The sequence below is a fragment of the Triticum aestivum genome, chromosome 6D (genome assembly GCF_018294505.1).
Source record: "Triticum aestivum cultivar Chinese Spring chromosome 6D, IWGSC CS RefSeq v2.1, whole genome shotgun sequence".
NCBI lineage: Eukaryota > Viridiplantae > Streptophyta > Magnoliopsida > Poales > Poaceae > Triticum > Triticum aestivum.
Window position 1 is genome coordinate 168,768,046 of NC_057811.1, and position 19,729 is coordinate 168,787,774.

The following is a 19,729-nucleotide window of genomic DNA, read 5'->3' on the forward strand; positions in this document are numbered from 1 at the left end:
GTAGAGCAGCGCATAGCAGCAGGAAGCAGCACGCAGCAGGCGAGGCAAGCGGCCGACGGTGGAGGGTAGAGATGCGGCTGGCGTGGCTGAGGGGGCTGCCGACAGAAGATGGCCACGACTGGAGGCGGCGCGAGGCAGGGGCGCGACAGCGGAGCGAGCGAAGGGATAGGCGGCAGTAGACGGGGCGAGCGCAGCCAGCGAGAGTGTGGCGCGCGGCCAGGGTGTGTGTCGCGCGGGGCACAGTGGTGCGGTGGCTGCGGCGAGAGCGACGGCGGCGGCGGGCGCGACCGACGCGGTGTAGCACGGGCGTGGGCATGGAGAGGGAGTGGCCCCGCGGGCGCGGAAGAAGAGCGGCAGGCTCGGGCATGGGCGTGCATAGGAGCGGGCATGTGCCACGGGGTCAATCCGAGGAGCTCGGTGGCTACCCCTGCAATGGCCATGGCGGACGGCGGTTCTCGGCCACGGCGAAATACCTAACGAGAGCAAACGAGAGGGGAAACAGGGGAAAGGCAAGAGGAGATCATGGCGGTGTCAATGGCGCCCTAGGGGAAGACATGGGAGCTCGGGGCGGCGCGGATCGAACGGCAATGTCGCGGTGGCCCAAGGTTGAGGAAGACGGCAGCGACGTCGATGCGGGGTGCTGGACTTGATCTAAATATATCGGCTAAATAGGCTATGCTGATTGGCACTAAAGTTGAGCTAGCACCGCTTGATTATGTTACATATAATCGCCAAGATCTCATCAGCGGCGTCATCTCTTTCATGTGCTTTACTGCATCACATATGTGAGAATTTGATGGTAAAAAAGGTCGTCAATGTCACTTAATATGTATGAGAATATTAAATGTAATATTAATATAATTGATATTGAACTCTTAAAATTAATGTGGCCCCGTTGCAACGCACGGCGTTCTTCTAGTGAGTTAGACATATACACCTGTTTAAGGCGCTGACTGAGTTAGTATTCCTTTCATGTAAAGTGTATTTTTTCATGTGCGATGATCAAGGCACATAATTATGAAGAATTTTGGACAAAAATACCCTTAACAATTTAGGCATTAGCATCTTAATTAGCGGCAATCAATAACCATCGACCTAATAAAATGAAGATGAATCCCGTAGCATGGGAATAAAATCAATCAATGGGATGGGAGAGAGAAATATGAGTGCATTCAATCAGGGACATATATTCTATTTTTACTACCTTCCAACTAGGGATCAGATATTTCTTTTTATGAAAGGCATATGCTGAATGGTGGAGGGGTACAAATGAAAAACTAAGGGAAGATTAGAAGTACACCTTATATTGTGGAAGTTTTGAGAAAAATAAATACAACTTACATAAAGGAACGAAGAGAGTATAATTTTGTGATATGGGGCGAACGCCCGGAAGTAGGGTTTAAGCAGTCAGCTGTTGATGCTCCAAGAATCGGTCTCCGCCTCTCCAAATAAATTCCACCGACAGCCAAAATAATCCCAATAACGATCTGTAGCACGTCGGCGACAATGGCCTCCTCCCTCCGTGTCTTCTGCGCCGGCGGAGTGACCGCCCTTCCCGCACCGAGCCGCTCCACCAATGCCTGCGCCGCCCCCTTCCTCGTCGGGCGCAGAAGCAGCAGCAGCACGCACCAGGCAAGCGCTGCCCTGACGCCGTGCCGCGCACGCCCTAGCACTTCGGACTTGCGATCCTGGTGGGCGGCGGAACTTACCCCGGAAGACATCTCTTTCGACGACTTCCCCGAGCCGACAACTGGGCGCGGCCAGGAAGAGCTGCGCGCCATATGGAAAGCCCTCGTCACCGACCCCCTACAGCCCGTCCTGCTCGCCATGCGCGAGGTCAGGGCCTCCGGCCACTTCTTCCGCTGTCGCAGCTTCCATGCGGGGATAATCTGTGGTATTGTGGCTATGCCTTTTTTTTGTGTGTGTCCCTAATTATATTGTCCCAACTATTTGAATTGTCTTGTCGTTTCGATCGAATACTTCAGAAGTTCAGAGTGAAAATTTACTACCGTTCAGTTGCAACAACTGATTTTTTCCCCTTCCCGAATAATTGTAATCTGATACGTACCTCTGTTTTCTGCACGTTAATCTGAATTGTCGTGGTGTATCTGTTATTCATCAAAAGAGGCAGCACAACACACATTGTCTCCACTTATAATAGAACATAGATGTTCTGATAATCTGACATGTGAGGAAATATGGCACACGTCTGACTTAATAAGCTATGCTTTATGCAGGCCCCTTGCTACTGGCTGCTGCTTTCTGCCAGCTCGGCAAATTAGCGCCGAGGTTTTGCATCGATATAAGTCTTGGATATATATTCTACAAGTTAAGTGTCTTGGCAGCAGAGTTGAAAAGAAATCGGAAGGCAAACAATATATGTGCTCGGATACAGCTCGGTAAGTTTTCAAACTCAAGATGTTGCTTAGCAGGTGTTTATAGTGGAGGAAACAACTAGCATATCAATTTTCGAGATATTGGAACCAATAATTTTTCCTTTATAGTTCCTTCTACATTCTATGAAGCGAGCAGTTCCATAGGATCTATCGAGGACTACTACTCACTCTTAGAAAATCTCCTCTCTTTTGCTCAAAGAAAATTACGTTCTTCAGTGAGAAGTCCAGACACTCCTTAAAAAAAAAATCATTTGAACGCAAAAATGTTCTTTTGGTTTTTGTTATAGATATGTAAGAAATAGATAGAAATAAGATTGTGTCCAATAGGATGTGAACTTGTACTGAATGTCTGGAAGAACTCTGTCATTAGACAATAGACGCTTTGTTCTCGTATTTTCTTCTTTCTTTTCATTTTGATTACTCTTGTTTTAGCTTTTCTCGTTCACTTCGTTTTTCATTGAGTCATTTGTAAATTGGGTCGTCTAAATTATATTTGCACCATTTCGTTTGGGCACTCCTCTCTAATACAAAAGGACAGTAAATAGGGGAGAGGAAGGTGACAGAGGGCTCAGATAATACAAAAAGATCTGCCCATGGGTCCCACTAGGGGTAGTATTTTGGGCATTGGAAAAGATTTCTGACAGCGAAAAGTAATAGTGTTGATGGCACGGGCATGATAATTCTTCTTTACAATAAAACTCTGTCCAATTTAACCATAGTGGCCCTTTCCTGCTCGTTGCTCCAACTATGCTTCTCCAACTGCATTCTTGGGACTTCTTCTGACATGTCCGATCACTGCCCTGTCCTGCTGTCCTGCGATGCCCAGTTCAAGCCATGCCGACATTTCCGGTTCGACAACTTCTGTACTAAGATTGATGGCTTCGATGAGACAGTGGCAGCTGCTTGGGACACTCCATGCAATAGTTCAGACCCACTGGTGATCCTACGTAAATCCCTGAAGGCTACTGCGAAGGCTCTCAGGTCTTGGAGTTCCAAATCAATGATAACATCGCCCTCAGAGACCTCATTTCTTCTGAGGCATTGCTCGTTTGGATTCAGCCATGGAATTGAGAGCCCTGTCTCTGGAAGAAATCCAATTCAGAGCATGGCTGGAAATACACCGACTGGGGCTTACTGCCCTCGAGCGCACTATGTGGCGGAAGAAATCCAAAACTCCTGCTATGCTCGTCATTGAGTCATATTTTGGTGAATGGATGCATGACCGATGAGATTAACCATGCCAAGGGTTTGCGTCAAGGAGATCCTCTATCACCGTTGCTTTTCACCTTGGTAATGGACTGCCTGGCCGCTCTCCTTTCCTTCACCGAGGGGGGCGGCCTGCTGCGCCCCATTGGAACGATTGACATGCCTTTCCGTGCACCAATATATGTTGATGATGTGGTCATGTTTCTGAACCCCTGTCAGCAAGAATGTTCATCCATCGGCAAGCTGCTGCAGTTCTTTGGGGAGGCCTCGGGACTATCGTGCAATTTCTCCAAGAGCACAATCACTCCAATCTGCTGTGATGGGCTGATGGTGGAGAACCTTGCCACCCAATTGGAGTGTCCAAGCGCCAGGCGGACGTACCGCTCGTGCATGCGTCGGCGTCGTCTAGAGTTAGGGTTTGGCGGCGCGCGGCTGTGGGCTTCACGCGGCGGCCGGGCAGCTCACATCCCTCCGGTGATGGCTGGCCGGGGCGACGGGCGTTGCCACCTTCATGGCCCGCGCAGCATCAGCGGCGGCAGGAGCCCCCCCCCCCCGTCCCACGCAACAGCATCAGCAACTCGCTGTTCCTTCTGGCGGGGTGGGTGCTTGACGCGGCGCGGTGGCTGGCGGGGCAATCGCGGGTCGGGCTGGAAACGGCGGCGGCGGCCGCGGCGACTATGGAGCCGGCCCCAACAGCAGCGGGCACGGTGACTATGGCGCGGGTCGTGGATGTTTAATAGTGGTCACGGTGGCTATGGTGCTGGCCGCGGTTATGACGGTGGCTATCCGGGCTACCAGAACGGATGGAACCAGTGGAAAGAGGCGGCAATCAATGGCAGCAAAACTTCAACCCTTCACCCGGCGAGTTCATCGAGGGTGCCATGGTGCCTAACTGTCGTCAGCGGGGTAGTCGGGGGGGGGTGGGGGAGGGGGGGCTGAAACCCTCCTCCGCGTCGCCTGTATGTCCCCAAGGTTCATCCTAAGCAGCCGACGATCAAGCCGGCGACGTTTGACGGTGGGACGGCCAAGGCGGTCGCATCCACTGCTTCTACTTCCATGGCACCTCTGCCCGAGGAGGCAGTGACAGCCGTTTCGGCGTTGGCGGCGGTATCTATTCCGGCCGTGATAGTTGTCGATGATAGAGATGGGATGAGTGACAAAGGGACTGACAAAGCTGAGAATATGCGGGCTAATAAGGCGACCTGTAAGAAAGAAAATATGACCTGTTACTGATGTGGCGAGCCAAGCCACTTTGTGATTGACTGCAAGGCGGTGCTATGTGACATTTGTCTAAAGCCTGGTCACTCATCTGAGGAGTGTCCGCTGCTTTTGGTACCTAAGCCTGTGATGACCATATACGGTGTCTGCAACAGCAAGCTCATGTTCTTTGGGACTCCACGCACGGTCTAGGTAACCCCTTGTACGGAGAGCTCGAAGTTTGGTTTGGTCAAGGTCACTCAGGGGACTTTGACAGAGGAGCAGGTGTGTTAGCAGCTCAGGCGGCTAGTTTCTGAGACTTTTTTCTGGGCACCTGTCAGATTGGAGGATCAGGTCTACAGAGTGGAGTTCCTTAGGAGGGAGGATCTTAATCACCTGCTGAAGTGTGGACTCAGTAAGGTGCCTGGGAGCAACTGCATTCTTGAGTTCGACGAATGCAAAAAACCTGAACCAACGGGGATACCGTTGGAGAAGGTTTGGATCAGACTCTCAGGTGTCCTAGAGACTCTGCTTAATGATTCCCTTATTGTTTGGAGTCTTGGCTCTCTGTTAGGTAAAACAGAGAAGGTGGATATGCCATTTACACGTTTGCATGGAGTTGCTAGGCTACTTGTTGGTGTTGTTGATGCGGAATTCATCACGGATTATGTTCCTTGGACGTACGATGGTCTGTCCTATGACCTCGATGTTTTGGTTGAGGAGGCTCATCTGACAGATAATAACACTGTGATCAAAGATGTTGATATGACCGATGGAGGTGCCGGTAGTGGTGATCAGGGGATTGAGGGAAATCCCGGTGACCAGGTTGGCAAGGAGAAATCACAAAGTGACTCCATCCGGGCTTTGGCCGCCTGCCATGTGCCCCGCTGAAACCGAAGTGATGGGCGAAGATGCCCTCCTGGGATGACCCGCCTGAAAGTGCAATCATGCCCTTAATTGTATTTTGATGTTGATGACAATATACTCATAGGGGACTAACAAAGTTTGTCAAGTATATCTCAGGTTTTAGTCCCCTCAGGAGCATGTGTGTGGATTATGATTTCGGTAATATTTAGCTTCCTCAAGAACGAAGAAACAAGTCTACTGGCTTATGCCCCTTTTTTATGTTTGTTCTTGAGTATAGGGATCCCGCACTATTAACAGGGGAACATGGGGTCTCGCGAAAGTCTTGCTCAAGTGATCTTCTTTAAACACCTGTCTACAGAGCTAAATCATCGGACGTCCGGTGTACATCGGATGTCCGGTACTTTCTTCACAGTGCCAAAACGTCGGATTTCCGATATCCACCGGACGTCCGGCATTTCCTTCACAGAGCCAAAACATCGGACGTCCGGTATCCATCGGTCGTCCGGTACTTTCTATACCGTGCCAAAACATCGGGCTTCCAGTCTCTGTCGGTCGTCCGGTGGCTGCCGAGGCCTCGGACGTCCGGTACTTCCTTTGCAGTGTTAAAACGTCGGACTTTTGATCCCTGTCGGAAGTCCGGTGTCTCCCGTGGCCTCGGACGTCTGATGGCTGCTGCGCTCAGATTGGCCCTAACGGCCACTTATTGAGGGGCACTATATATACCTCTCAGTTACCCCGTGGGAGGTTTGACCATTTACGAAGAACATCCTCAAGAACACTTTTCACTCTCTCTCTCACACTCCTACACCAAATCTTAGATCCCCAACGGATTTGAGAGCATTTGAGAGAAGTTGTCCACTCAAGTGATAGATCCACTCCTTCCCCATCCTTGCACCAAAGGAATTCGTGATTTGAGCAAGTCTTGAGCCTTCCCCCATCGTTCTTGTTACTCTTGGAGGTTGGAGACTCCTAGGCGGTAGGAGTCATTCGGAGAGGAATCGACCATTGTGATTACCCCCGGAAAGTTTGTGAGGGTTTGAAGACCACCCCAAGGTCTACCACTAGTGGTTGAGAAACACCTTCGTGGTGTTGTCTCAAAGGGAGAATAGGGTGAGCCTTCGTGGCGTTGGTGTGCCTTCGTGGTAACATCCACCTCTCTAATGGTAACGTAGCTTCCCTCCAAGGAAGTGAACATCGGCATACATCCTCGTCTCTCGGAGTTGCGGTTATCCCTAACACTAACTTCCTACTTGTGGTTACTTGTCTCTTAGTCTTTACTTATATCATATTGTGCTTGCTTACTCACATACTTGTGTTCTTGTTTACCTTGCTTAGCTCTTAGCATCATACTTGCAATTGTTAGGCTCACTTTCATATTCCGCATTATTGCCTAAAATTGCTAACTACTCCCTCTGTTCCAAAATAGATGACTCAACTTTGTACTAACTTCATATAAAATTGAGTCATCTATTTTGGAATGGAGGGAGTAACAAATTAAAATTTGTAATTGTACCTATTCACCCCCCCCCCCCCTCTAGGTCCATCTCGATCATTTCACCGCCAGTGCACCGTCAACCGTGACGGCCCTGGCAGAGATCTCGGTCGGCCGTCCGTCATCAACTAGCCAGGACACCTCCTGTGTCGGCCGGCCGCCATCACCAACCAGCCGGGACACCTCCTGTGTCGTGCTGGTCAGCTGTGGCGAAGAAGAACGAGACGAAGTCCGTGACGAAACCGACTGCTCGGCCGGTTCGGCACCCTCCATCGCGGCAAGAGAGGCAGCCGCCACCGGACTTCCCTCCGCCGTGCAAGTAGAAGCAGTGGGGGCTACCTCCACTGCCGCCGGAGTATCCTGGTCACCGGGATTTCCCTCCATCCCCTGATAACCGCTACCGGCACCGCCATCAGTCATATCAACATCTTTGATCACAATGTTATTATCTGTTAGATGAGCCTCCTCAATCAGAACATCGAGGTCATAGGACAGACCATCGTACATCCAAGGAACATAATCCGGGATGAATTCCGCATCAACAACACCAACAAGTAGCCTAGCAACTCCATGCAGACGTGTAAATGGCATATCCACCTTCTCTGTTTTACCTAACAGAGAGCCAAGACTCCAAACAATAAGGAAATCACTAAGCAGAGTCTCTGGGACACCTGAGAGTCTGATCCAAACCTTCTCCAACGGTATCCCGTCGGCTCAGGTTTTTTGCATTCGTCGAACTCAAGAATGCAGTTGCTCCCAGGCACCTTACTGAGTCCACACTTCAGTAGGTGATTAAGATCCTCCCTACTAGGGAACTCCACTCTGTATACCTGATCCTCCAATCTGACAGGTGCCTAGAGAAAAGTCTCAGAAACTAGCCGCCTGAGCTGCTGACACACCTGCTCCTCTGACAAAGTCCCATGAGTGACCTTGACCAAACCAAACTTCGAGCTCTCCGTACAAGGGGTTACCGAGACCTTGCGTGGAGTCTCAAAGAACATGAGCTTGCTGTTGCAGACACCGTATATGGTCACCACAGGCTTAGGTACCAAAAGTAGTGGGCACTCCTCAGATGAGTGGCCAGGCTTCAGACAAATGTCACATAGCACCGCCTTGCAGTCAATCACAAAGTGGCCTGGCTCGCCACATCGGTAACAGGTCATCTTTTCTTTCTTACGAGCCGCCTTATTATCAGCTTTGTCGCTCCCTTTGTCACTCATCCCATCTCTATCATCGACAACTGCCGCGGCCGGAATAGATACCGCCGCCAACGCCGAAACGGCTGCCACCGCCTCCTCGGGCAGAGTCGCCGTGGAAGTAGAAGCAGTGGACGCGACCGCCTTGGCCGTCCCACCGTTAGACGTCGCCGGCTTGATCATCGGCTGCTTAGGATGAACCTTGGGAACATATGGGCGATGCATAGGAGGGTTTCGGCCACCCCCCCCCCCCCCTCCTGACCACCCCGCTGACGATAGTTAGGCCCCATGGCACCCTCGATGAACTCGCCGGTTGGAGGGTTGAAGTTTTGCTGCCATTGATTGCTGCCGTAACCCCGCCCTCCACCGTCTTGCCACTGGTTCCATCCGTTCCGGTAGCCCTGATAGCCACCGTCATAACCGCTGCCAGCACCATAGCCACCGCGACCACTATTAAAACATCCGCGACCCGCGCCATAGTCACCGCACCCGCTGCTGTTGGGGCCGGCTCTGTAGTCGCCGCCGCCGTTTCCAGTCTGGCCCGCGATTGCCCCGCCAGCCGCCGCGCCGCGTCGAGCACCCACCCCGCCAGAAGGAACAGCGAGCTGCTGCTGCTGTTGCATGGGACGGGCGGGGGGGGGGGGGGGGCTCCTGCCGCTGCTGCTGCGCGGGCCACGAAGGCGGCAACGCCCCAGCCATCATTTGAGGGACGCGAGCTGCCCGGCAGCCGCGTGAAGGAAAGCCCACAGCCGCGCGCCGCCAAACCCTAACTCCAGACGACGCCGACGCATGCACGAGCGGTACGTCCGCCTGGCGCTGGAAATCCAAGGCTACTCTAAAAATAAAGATGTTCTCCTGGTTGGCTGTCCTTGGCAAGTGTTGAACGACTGACAGTTTGATCAAGAGGGGTTGGCCACACAACCCAGTGTGCTCGCTATGCAGCACCGTGCAGGAGACTGGCATTCATCTGTTTTTTTTTCGCGAATATGCAAAGCTTGCGTATCAATTCATTGATAGGTAGAAGAGAAGCAACAGTGACATACATACCGAAAAAGGCTTCCGCCCCACTTTATAAATAAAGCAAACTGCCAAAGACAGAATCCAGTACACACAAGAAACACCACACCACACGACACAAAGTACGGAAGGAAGTACTGAGAGGTTCTGCTGAGAGCACAGCTCAACAAGCCCAAAAGGAACAACAAAATACAAGCCGCAGTCCCAGAGCAGGGGCAGCTAATCTGGCTCGGGAGAAGGTGGTGGCAGCGGTGACGTCAGGCGGAGCGCGATGTAGCGAAGACCAGCGGAGATGGAGCGATGATCGCGTGCTCCGGGCGACGGCTAAGGGGCTTCCAAAGCTGCAGGAAACCACAAAGTTTGTATAGGGCATCCGTAGACCGCCGAAGAGGCGTATGTTCAATCACAAGCTTGTTGCGGATCGTCCACAACGTCCATGAGAGAACTCCGACCCCAAGCCACCTAATGTGACGGGAGCCCATAGGAGAGGTTTGTAATTCCGCGAACATATCGGGGAAATTGATGTGGCACCACCCACCACCCATCACTTCCCGGAAACAACTCCAGAGGAATTGGGCCGTCACACATGAGAAGAATATATGGTTCGGGCTCTCCATGGTGTCGCAGAGCGGACATAGGCCATCACTGGGGCCATTGCGTTTGAGTACATAGATGAGAGAATGGAGGAGCACAACACAAGGTGTGGGATGAGAAGAGAGGGATACAACACGGCACAAACTCTCTAAGCTCGAACTCTAGCCGAGAAGGCAAAGAGCAAGATACAAGGCATCTAGACCACGTCACGACCAATGGTAGGCACCAACGTCGCACGGCCACGACACCAGGAACACCAGGACTTACCGGATCAATGTACCTCCCACCTCAAGTGCCTAGAGAATTGACAAGTGGGATGCACGACCTGGTCGGACCAGAGGGAGAAGCCATGGAGAGAGCGCCACCGATCGCGTACATTGCGTCCCAGATGCCCATGCCACAAGGAACAACCCGAACCACCAAAGCGTCCAAGATCTCGAATCCAACACCGAACATACCACGAGTAACCAAGACGATGCCTTCATGAAGGGTACGACGCCGAGATGCCCCCGCTGTCCGGTCTGGCGAACCAGGCCTAGGGTTTCCCCTGATACTTGAAAAGGGGCATGGAGAAGAGGCCATGGCAGCGTCTCCAAGAAGGGGTGGGCACCCGCAGGTGTCGCCACCGCCAGCATCGGCAACCCGAGCAAGGATTTCGCCCCGGCCAAAGTCCGAACAATCATCTGTTAGCCACCTGCTCTTTCACCACCTTGGTATCGATCCTGATGCTTGACAACCTACACCTGCCGCACCACTTATGCCCTTCACCGGACGTCACCAGCTGGTGGACGTCATCCTATTTGCACTTGCCAGGCCAGCACACCAAGGCTTGGTCCTCCGTTGTGCAACTTGTTTGGTGGTACATCTGGAAAGAGAGAAACAAATGTATCTTCCGGCACATGGCTGCTACCCCCAAGGCTGTAATGTCGTGCATCGCCAATGAAGCTTCTCTGTGGTCGGCCGCTTGTAAATCGAAGATTGCTGGGCTGATCAACAGACCAGGGGAACCTGACTAATTAACTGAACTACCAACCTTTTGCTGTTTGCATGGCCATTTGTTGACTGACCCATGCGATGGCCACTCCGGCCATTCAGTTGGGTCTAGTCCGCTGAGGTCCATGAGCGTGCTGTAATTTTCTTTCTTTGGCTCGGTATCACCGACTGTAATTCTTCTCTCTTATTGAAATGAAAGCTGCCCTGACGGCATTTCAGTCAAAATAATAATTCTTTACAGAACTTGTAGAAAAGAACTAGACATAGCACCTCTGACTTCCATTGAGGAAGATGTGAGAAACAGATGGCACAACTGCACAAGCAAAACTCACAGGGCCTCTTTCGTGTGGTTTCTTGAACACATGAATAGATAAAACACAGGGATATAGTGCCATACCGTCTTTGCTACTACATGATTGCTTGGATGTTTAATTTTGCACATGAAAATATAGGATTCTTTACAAGAAGTTAAAGTGGATGGAAATTTTCTTATGAAATTTAGTACTAATGAGTCCTTATAGAAAATCCTATGGATTCAATCCTACAAATCAACAACGCTCATGGGAAACCTCCAAACTTCCTTTAGAAATCCTGTGAGGGGGGGCGGTTGGAAAGAACAACTATGTAAACAAGAGGAAAGGGGGACCTCAGGGCCGAAGCAGGTATACAGGAGGATAGATATACCACCGGCTAGTACTGAAGAGCAAGCAAAAGAGAATGAAGCTACTAATAATGTCATGGTGGTTTTTACTGCTAGTTGTGACAAGCCGGGTGGAGGTACGGGAGGGGAGATATATGGAGATGGAGAGAGGGCGCAAAAAAAGAAGAAACCTACTCCTACTAATTCCTAAAATTCTGAAAGTTCAGCTGATGGAACTGCCGGAGGCATGGGAACCGCGAGTCAGTTCGCAAGCTTAGCAATGTGGTGAAACAAGAAAGCCCCTCTTTGCTCCTCTTTGCTCTTCGTGATGGAGACGAAGATCAAGAAGTAAGGAGTGGAGAATCTGCAGAACGATTTAGGTTTTGCAGGTTGTTTTGCCGTGGATAGCAACGGACTCAGTGGAGGGATTGTTCTTTTTTGGTTGCATGAGGTTGTGGTTGATCTGAAGAATTTCAGTTCGGGCCATATTGACACTATGATGCGGAGACAAAGCGAACAATCTATTGAATGAGAATTTACAGGTTTCTATGGAGCTCCTCGGGCTGAGAATAGATATCATAGCCGGAGATTCTTGAAAACGCTATATGGTACTCGTATTAAACATGATGGATTTGTATGGGTGATTTTAATGAAACACTCTATGGCAGCGAACATTTTTCTTTATCTGCTAGACACGAATGGCAAATGCGTGCATTCGAGGAGGTGACTGATGAATGTCATTCCAAGATCCGGGTTACTCCGGCTTGCCATATAGTACATGGGATAATCGGCAGCGGGGCAATTCAAATGTCAAAGCTCGGCTGGGCAGAGCGTTTGGTAATGCAGCGTTCTTGGCCCGTTTTGCACGCGCGCGCGCGCACGCACGCACCTTTCAGATACGAGAACGTGTGGCAAACAAACGTCGATGTGAATATTTGATTGCTGAAAATTGGCGCAAGGGATCTGGTGATAATGGTCTACAGGGTGTTGCTCAAGCCGTGTCAGACCTCCAAGCCACACTGAATGCATGGGGCGCTCGAGAGTTTGGTAGTCTGACCCGCACTGCTCGGAAACTCCGCCAAAAAGTAGAGAAAATGCGTGGCAAATCTGTGGCTCATGGGCCATCGGACAAGAAGAAGTCCATCATGGATAAACTTCGGAAAACAACCTATAATAGCCGTGTGATCAGTCCAAAAACATTTTACACAAATTCACACGTTCTAAAAGATTAAAATTTCATGAATTTTCCAAGTGGCAATTACAAATTTTCAAATTTTTTGTCATGATGTATGAGACAAACATTTTATAAATTTGCCATGTGATCAATCCAATTTTTTTTCATAAATCCAACATGTTCTAGAAAGCAAGTATTCATAAAATTTCCGCTTCATTATCGCAATTTTTTTATTTTTGCCATGATGTAGTAAACAAATTTGCCATCATTTCTAGGGAACATTTTTTTTGTCTAGAACTCGCGATGTGTCCAGTACAGACAACAAGTTGCTAGCCTAAAAAAATGCCACACTTTTTTCTTGAACTTGCAATGTGTCCAATACAAACCACAAAGTTGTTATCCTAAAAAATGTCACATAAATTTGCCATGCCAACACCAATATGAAGAAGAAAAAATTGCCAAAGTAGGAGGCACGACATATAGCGGAGCAGGAGCTCGTATTCGAGCTGGAGATGCGGCCAGGCGAGATCGAGGTAGGGCTCCTCCTCCTCAGGGGTGGCATTTGGGTCAATGGAGGCAATAGACTCGTGCAGCTCGAGGGGGAGGGGCAGAATATGTTGGTGGAGATGGCGGCAACTAGGGTCTCCTGGACGTTGTTTAGGAGGTGCGTGGGTGCATTGTTGGGGGCCTACACGTAGTCGACGAGCTCGAGGAGCGCCTGGCGCTTGGCCTCCCTCTTGTGGGGGGTGCCTGAGGGAGTCAGAGAAATCGAAGAGCGCGGTGATGAGGCACAACTTGCGGAGGAGGAGGCAAAAGGGCAGTCGGCAACTGCGACGTCGCGGAGGAGTAGGAGCAGCTCGAGGAGCAGCAGCAACACGCTGGACGCGGCGGCGGCATGAAGGCGGAGAGAAATGTGCAACGAGGTCATCACAACCTTGCGCCATGGCGTGCAGATACATCTATCATAGTGGGGGCCAAGAAATGACGCGTGGCACGCTGGACATCCCCTGAGATCGCTGCTAGATATCAACCCCCGTGTGGAGAAAGGTCGGCCCCTCGGTTCTCTAGAGCATGGTTGTGGAGGTGGCGACACGGAGGAGATGTCCTTGCGATGAAGATGGCAGCGCCAGAGGAGCCGACCTTGCGGAGGAGGTGAACTTTGCAACATCGGATCTGAGAGGAGGTATTTGGGTGAGCAGGGAGAGAGGAAATGGGGACAACGTGTCACATGGGGGAAGAGAGCAAGATGATGATGCGTTTGCTCGGTTTCCATCAGCAACGAACCATAGTGTGATGCCGATGTGTCAACCATACATGCGCCAAGATTTAATTGTCAGATCCAACGTGACAGTGTTCACAACGGACCTCACCCATACATTCTTGATCATGTCTGCAAAGTCTTCCTGTACAACCATCTCAATTCAAACATGAAAGAACAGCGAGAAGATGGACTCATAGAGTTAGAATTAAGAATGATGGACGCATGATCCGATAGTGCCCCGATATGCTCTAGGGCCCCCATGGTTACCAAAGTAAATTTTAGCTCCCATTCGTTGTTCATGAGTACTATATCAAGCTTCTCATATATTGGCACACAACAGTTATTCACACAAGTGAATTGCCGCCCCGCATACCGACTTCTCAAATATTCAAATTGTCAATGAGAAAATTGAATATGAAAGGCCAGTAAGTGTTAGAGCGATTATTATTTTTCTTTTCCTCGTACCTAAGCATCTCTAACTGTAAGTATCAAAATCCGGTCTCCAAACGCCCGCGGATGCGCCCGAGCGCGTCCGTGGGCACTGAACGGGTAGCACACAATAATTGTCCGCTGCAACCATGGACATCAAACTTCATACCTCAAATGCATACCAGCCACGCAGACTAAAGACCTACATATTATGTACATATCTAAACTACGTACTGATCGTCGGATATGTCAATGATCTCCGTGCCAGGCGCCGGGTAGATGAACGTGTGCGGCAGCTCCATCATGTACGAAGGCTCCGGCGCTTCGTCATCCGAACTAGGGCGAAGATCTCATCAATCTTCGTCCTTTGCGGCCGGATGAAGCGCCGGTTGGCCTCCACATAGGCCTCATCCTGGATGGGTTTGAGGATGGCGGACTGCTCCGCCATCTCCTCCGCATGCGCGACCTCGTACTTTGCCACGATGTCCTCCATAGTGAAGCCCGCACCCAGCTCTATTTCCTCCTCTGGCTCGACTGCCTCCTCCCCCATGGGTTGGGGCTTCTCCGCCAAAGTGAGCATGTCGTAGGTGGTGATCAGGCACCTCGACATGGTAAGCGGCAAACGGATTGGAAGTCGCGGTGACAGAGGCGGAGAGGAGAAAGGGGAAGAAATGGGGCGTGCTAGGGTTCGGTTGCCGCTGTCTGGCTTAAATACCCGTTCTTCCTCCCTCGGGCGGCACGCCGGAGCAGTGCCATGCAACGCGGAGCGGAGGAGGCACCCGTCGGACTAGTGGTCTATCCGTGTCCCTTCATGGACCGTATCGGTCAGTCCGTCGTGGCGGGCGCATCCGGGTGTCCTCATATCTGCCCAGATATGGGCCGGATATGGGGAGCGCCGGTCAGTCCGGGTGTGGGCCGGCTATGGGAAGATTGGTTGGGTGGTGTTTTCCGTCTCGACACTAACCGAGCTACCCGCCTGGGTGTTTCGGGCAGGTATGGGGCTCTGGTTGTAGATGCTCTTAAATTCCTTCTAATAAGCATTAGATGTGGGTTATCCTTAGCCAAGTTCACTAATTCCCAAAGAAAAGCATATTCATGCTCATCATGGACGGCCCCATAGAATGCCATCAGACTCCATGTAAAATTATCGGTTCTATTTCAAAGATGAAATATAAAATTCTTCTGTTGAAAAAGCTAACAAGTCCATGGTTGTGATTTGAATCCCAAGTAAGATTCCTCTAGACATTCCATGTGCTGCTAGACTATGTCACGTGTAGTCAAAATCACATGTTAAGTGATCTAAGACATTCGTAAGGAAGTCACATTTACTGGCCTCGAGAATCGCCATGAAATTCAATCCATGTTGTCGCACACAATCACTGACGCGTTTATGTCGTCAAGTCTGAAAGACCTTTGCTATTCCAGAACACGCCATTCATGTGGAAATTCGGGTACGGTGGCTACCTTCTCCTTCTTGGGTGATTTTCTGTTTTCTAAGGAATGTGATTTAGAATTTCATAAAGACGATGTGAAGTCACAAAACATGAACTAAGGTATGGCATCATCCAAATCCAATCTTGGCAACTGCTCCAACCAAGTGGGGAGGAGGCAGACCATCATTGTACCATCATTTTTCTCCTCAGTTGGAAGGTTAGGAGAGGTACTCAGATATTTTGGAGAAACTTTTTAAGCGGTCGATCTCCATGTGTTTGAGCACTAGAACCGATAGACTCACCTCGTTAAGCTAGAAGAAATATGAGTATTTGAGCAAGCAAGAAAGGATTCCGCAGATACCTGAAGTGAAGTTCAATTACGCGGAGCCTCGCGACACATCTCCTTGTGCATAGCATGCTCATCGGCCGGAGAATACCTCAGAGATGATGGATTGGCAAGTACAGCAGTCGTAGACGACGAAGTCGATGCTGCAGGAGGGGCATGTGGCGTTGACGGAACAACCCCTAGTGACGTCGACGAGGTCCCTAACCCGAACTGCATGGCCCCACCGACTTATAAGTTCAAGGTTATGGACCATACTATTTGGCTGCCATCAGCTCGCAGCTAACCTCACGCAAACATTTTGTTCGCTATGGACAGGTGAAACAAGCAAACAAAAGATCCTCCCCTCGTACATTCGTTGTAGCGGTTCCCAGCGGGACCTTATCTGGCCCAAAAACGTCTTAACGGGCCGTAGAAAAAACAAACTTCATCCTGAGTCATTTGGATGTTTCTACATGACAAATTGCTGTGCTCAACTAAAAAGGTCATAATTAAACCTGCCACCTCTCTAGATAGAAAATGCCATAAAAAATACATAAATTTACAAATTTATAGAGTGCCATGCTCTGAAAAAGTGCAAATTGCCATGCTACTTTATAAAACTGTCCTTTAGTTAAAAGGATTTTATCTCCAAGTCCCACTAAAAATTGCATGCCATTAAAAACAAAATGCCATCATCTCAATAACAAAAATTTCATCCTATTATTAATAAAAATGGCATGCGCTTAGTTATAGAACTGTGATGCCATTGAAATAAAAAATGTCATCCTCTTAATAATAAATTGACATCCATATTATTAATAAAAATGGCATATTATTAATAATAAAACTGCCATGTACAAAAACAAAGTTGACTTATGAACATTAGAAAAAAAGGTTTAAATTTGCCACATGACATACTCCCTCCGTCCCATAATATAAGAGCGTTTTTTGAAACGCTCTTGTATTATGGGATGGAGGGAGTAGTTTCAAAAAATTATAAAAACTGTCATATTAAATTCTTTTAAAAATTCCATGTACCTAAGCAAAACAGAACATAAAGAGCTATGCTCTCCCAGGTAGAGACTCGCGTACCTAGCCAACGTGGTCTACGGGAAGTGTTTTGATTAGTATCAGGTTCGCTAGCTTTTATATTCATAATAATGTATTATTCACGGAAAAGGCTTGTGTCGCACAATGCTAAAGAGACGTAACACAATTGCTCAAAAGGGCAAGATACGAAACTTGTGCATAACTTATTCCTGTCAGTAAAGTACTAGTTTTTTAGTTAGTAGTGTGCAATACTGTTTAAGAAATGCATGCAATCTGAGACTTCAGAAAACGTATACTTGAGTCAAACTACACTAGAATAGTCAGTGAAAAACTACACTGAATTATAAAGGTCTTTTCCTTGAAAGAATAGGTTGAGAAACAAAACGTGTCGACTTTCTATTCCAAGTATGCTACATGTTAATAAATCTAACGTGTCTTCTGACTTGCGTGATGATTCGTGCAACGAATCCGACGGGAGAGAGCGCGTTCGTCAGGATTGGCCTCCCTCGTGAATGTTCGCCAGTTGCTTTTCCGATGGCTATTAGGCGGAACGTTTGCCAGTTAGCTTTTCCGAAGGTTATTGGGCGGAAATCGCTTTCGGTGTCGAACTCGGACCGCATCCCTTCACCTCTTCTTTTCTTTCCCGACAGCTCCAGGTCCCTTCATGGCTGTTGTAATCTGCAAATGAATTATGTGTCCTTCAAATCGGGAAGACCTCCAAGCCGAAAGCCAATCATGAAGGATCTCTCCGTCCCAAACCAATCATGTACAGTACTAGACATAAAAACGACGCGTTAACCGGGGACTGCTTCCTTTCTCCATCTTACAGGTACTAGCCCACAACATTCACTAACAAACAACATATCACTCTCACAGTGACTTTTGAGGAGACGTCCAAGCTTCCAATTCGCGTGGAGCACGATGATTACGATGCGAATTAACGCATGTTCAGAATAAATCAAACAGATGTAAAGTCAAGGCTGAGAAACAATAATGCACTCCTGCTTGATTAAACAAACTGATATGAAGCAAGGAAGTCAGTGGGGGGAGCTCTAGCCTATACTCATGACAAAACAGAAGCAGGAGCAAGCTGCCACCCCTAGTCCCAGCCCCGCTCTCTTCTCCCTCCACCCTACACTTTTCTTCCTATTCTCGTCGCTAGATTCCAACTTCCAGTTCACCCCCGCCGCGAACAAGAGGCAACCGGCGACGACGAAGGCAGAGGAGGACGAACCTTCGCACTCGCAGGGCGATGACCGGAGGCTGCCGGCCATGGATCATGTCAGGAAGCGCCACCAGGAGAAGGGCTTCCTCTATGACTGGTCAGTAAATTACATGTACACAGGCGCACGCTTGATGCTGTCGTTCTATCTCTTCTTGGTGTCTGCTTGCAGAGTTGCAGCAGCGTCCGTGTCATTGATCTAAGGGTTTTGTATAGCTGCAACTGTGGAAAACACATATGTGTACATAATATGTGGTGCGTCATGTTTTCTTCCTTCATTTGATTGCTGCAGCTTCTTCATGTTGTGCTGCTGCTTCTTCTGCCATGAAGCCTGCGAGCACTGCCTCAAGCGCTTCTGCTGCTGCCGCAACAAGGACGAGTGACCCACCAACCGGTCCGGAATCGGCGCTCATCCGAAGATAAACCTTGTGGATTTGTGATTGTATATTTTCAGTTTGGTTGCCAATTTGCACCATTTTAGTGCACTGGTGTAGTAAAGTCCGTGCGTGTACATCTGGAATTGGTCTTCCCCTGCATCTGAACACTGTACACCAAGAGACCCAGAGTAAGAAAACTGTGGTATTCTTTTTTTTAACCGTAAGGAAACTGTGGTATTCAGCAGATGCATACAGACGTTCCTTGTTGTTGTTGTTGTTGTACAATATCAGTTTGTTGTTGTTGCCTATGATTCTCCATTTCTGCATCATCTCAACAAAAATGCAGTCCCGATGACATTGCGTGGCTAGGAAGTGCCCAACGTGCTTGCAACTACAGTAAGCAGTGGCTGAGCCAATATGAGCCATGTATCCAGATTTCCAATACAGTGAGCTACTGAATCAAGCTTGCAAGGGGAAAAGAAAGAAAGAGATGTGACACCCGACCGAACTAACAGAAAAATGGTGCGTACGACACTATGTTTGTCGCAGAAAATACTCAAAGCATGATTGGTCTCTGGGTCCCCTTTGTTTTGCATGATTTTCACAACGAAATTTGTTTCCTATAATCCTGGCACAGCCGTCATCTAAGAGCGACTCTAGCGGTCATATATGATCAATAGCCACAATAATTGGCTGCACGACGATTTTGCCCACAAAGGCCGATCTAGCTGAGTCGCCATTCCGCGCTCGAATGCCATATTTGAAGATCACTCTGAATCGAGCCGGCGAGTCTCCATACTTGGAAGTAAACCTGATCATTTGTCGGGCCGGGTCGGGTTCAGGCCGGGCTTGACAAAGGC

The 19,729-nt window shown here is 49.3% G+C and overlaps 1 protein-coding gene across 2 annotated transcripts; it reads left to right on the forward strand.

Annotated features, from left to right (window-relative positions):
• The first annotated feature begins 1,370 nt into the window (after positions 1-1,370).
• Positions 1,371-19,129, forward strand: LOC123144337 (uncharacterized). Of its 2 annotated transcripts, XM_044563439.1 has the most exons (3): positions 1,371-1,894; positions 2,238-2,399; positions 18,785-19,129. In XM_044563439.1, the coding sequence occupies exons 1-3, from the start codon at positions 1,507-1,509 to the stop codon at positions 18,913-18,915; spliced, it is 681 nt and encodes a 226-aa protein (XP_044419374.1). In that variant the 5' UTR covers positions 1,371-1,506; the 3' UTR covers positions 18,916-19,129. The 2 variants fall into 2 exon arrangements, 1 of the variants encoding a protein (XP_044419374.1); XR_006471381.1 differs by lacking the exons at positions 1,371-1,894; positions 2,238-2,399 and adding an exon at positions 9,189-18,592.
• Positions 19,130-19,729: the final 600 nt, after the last annotated feature.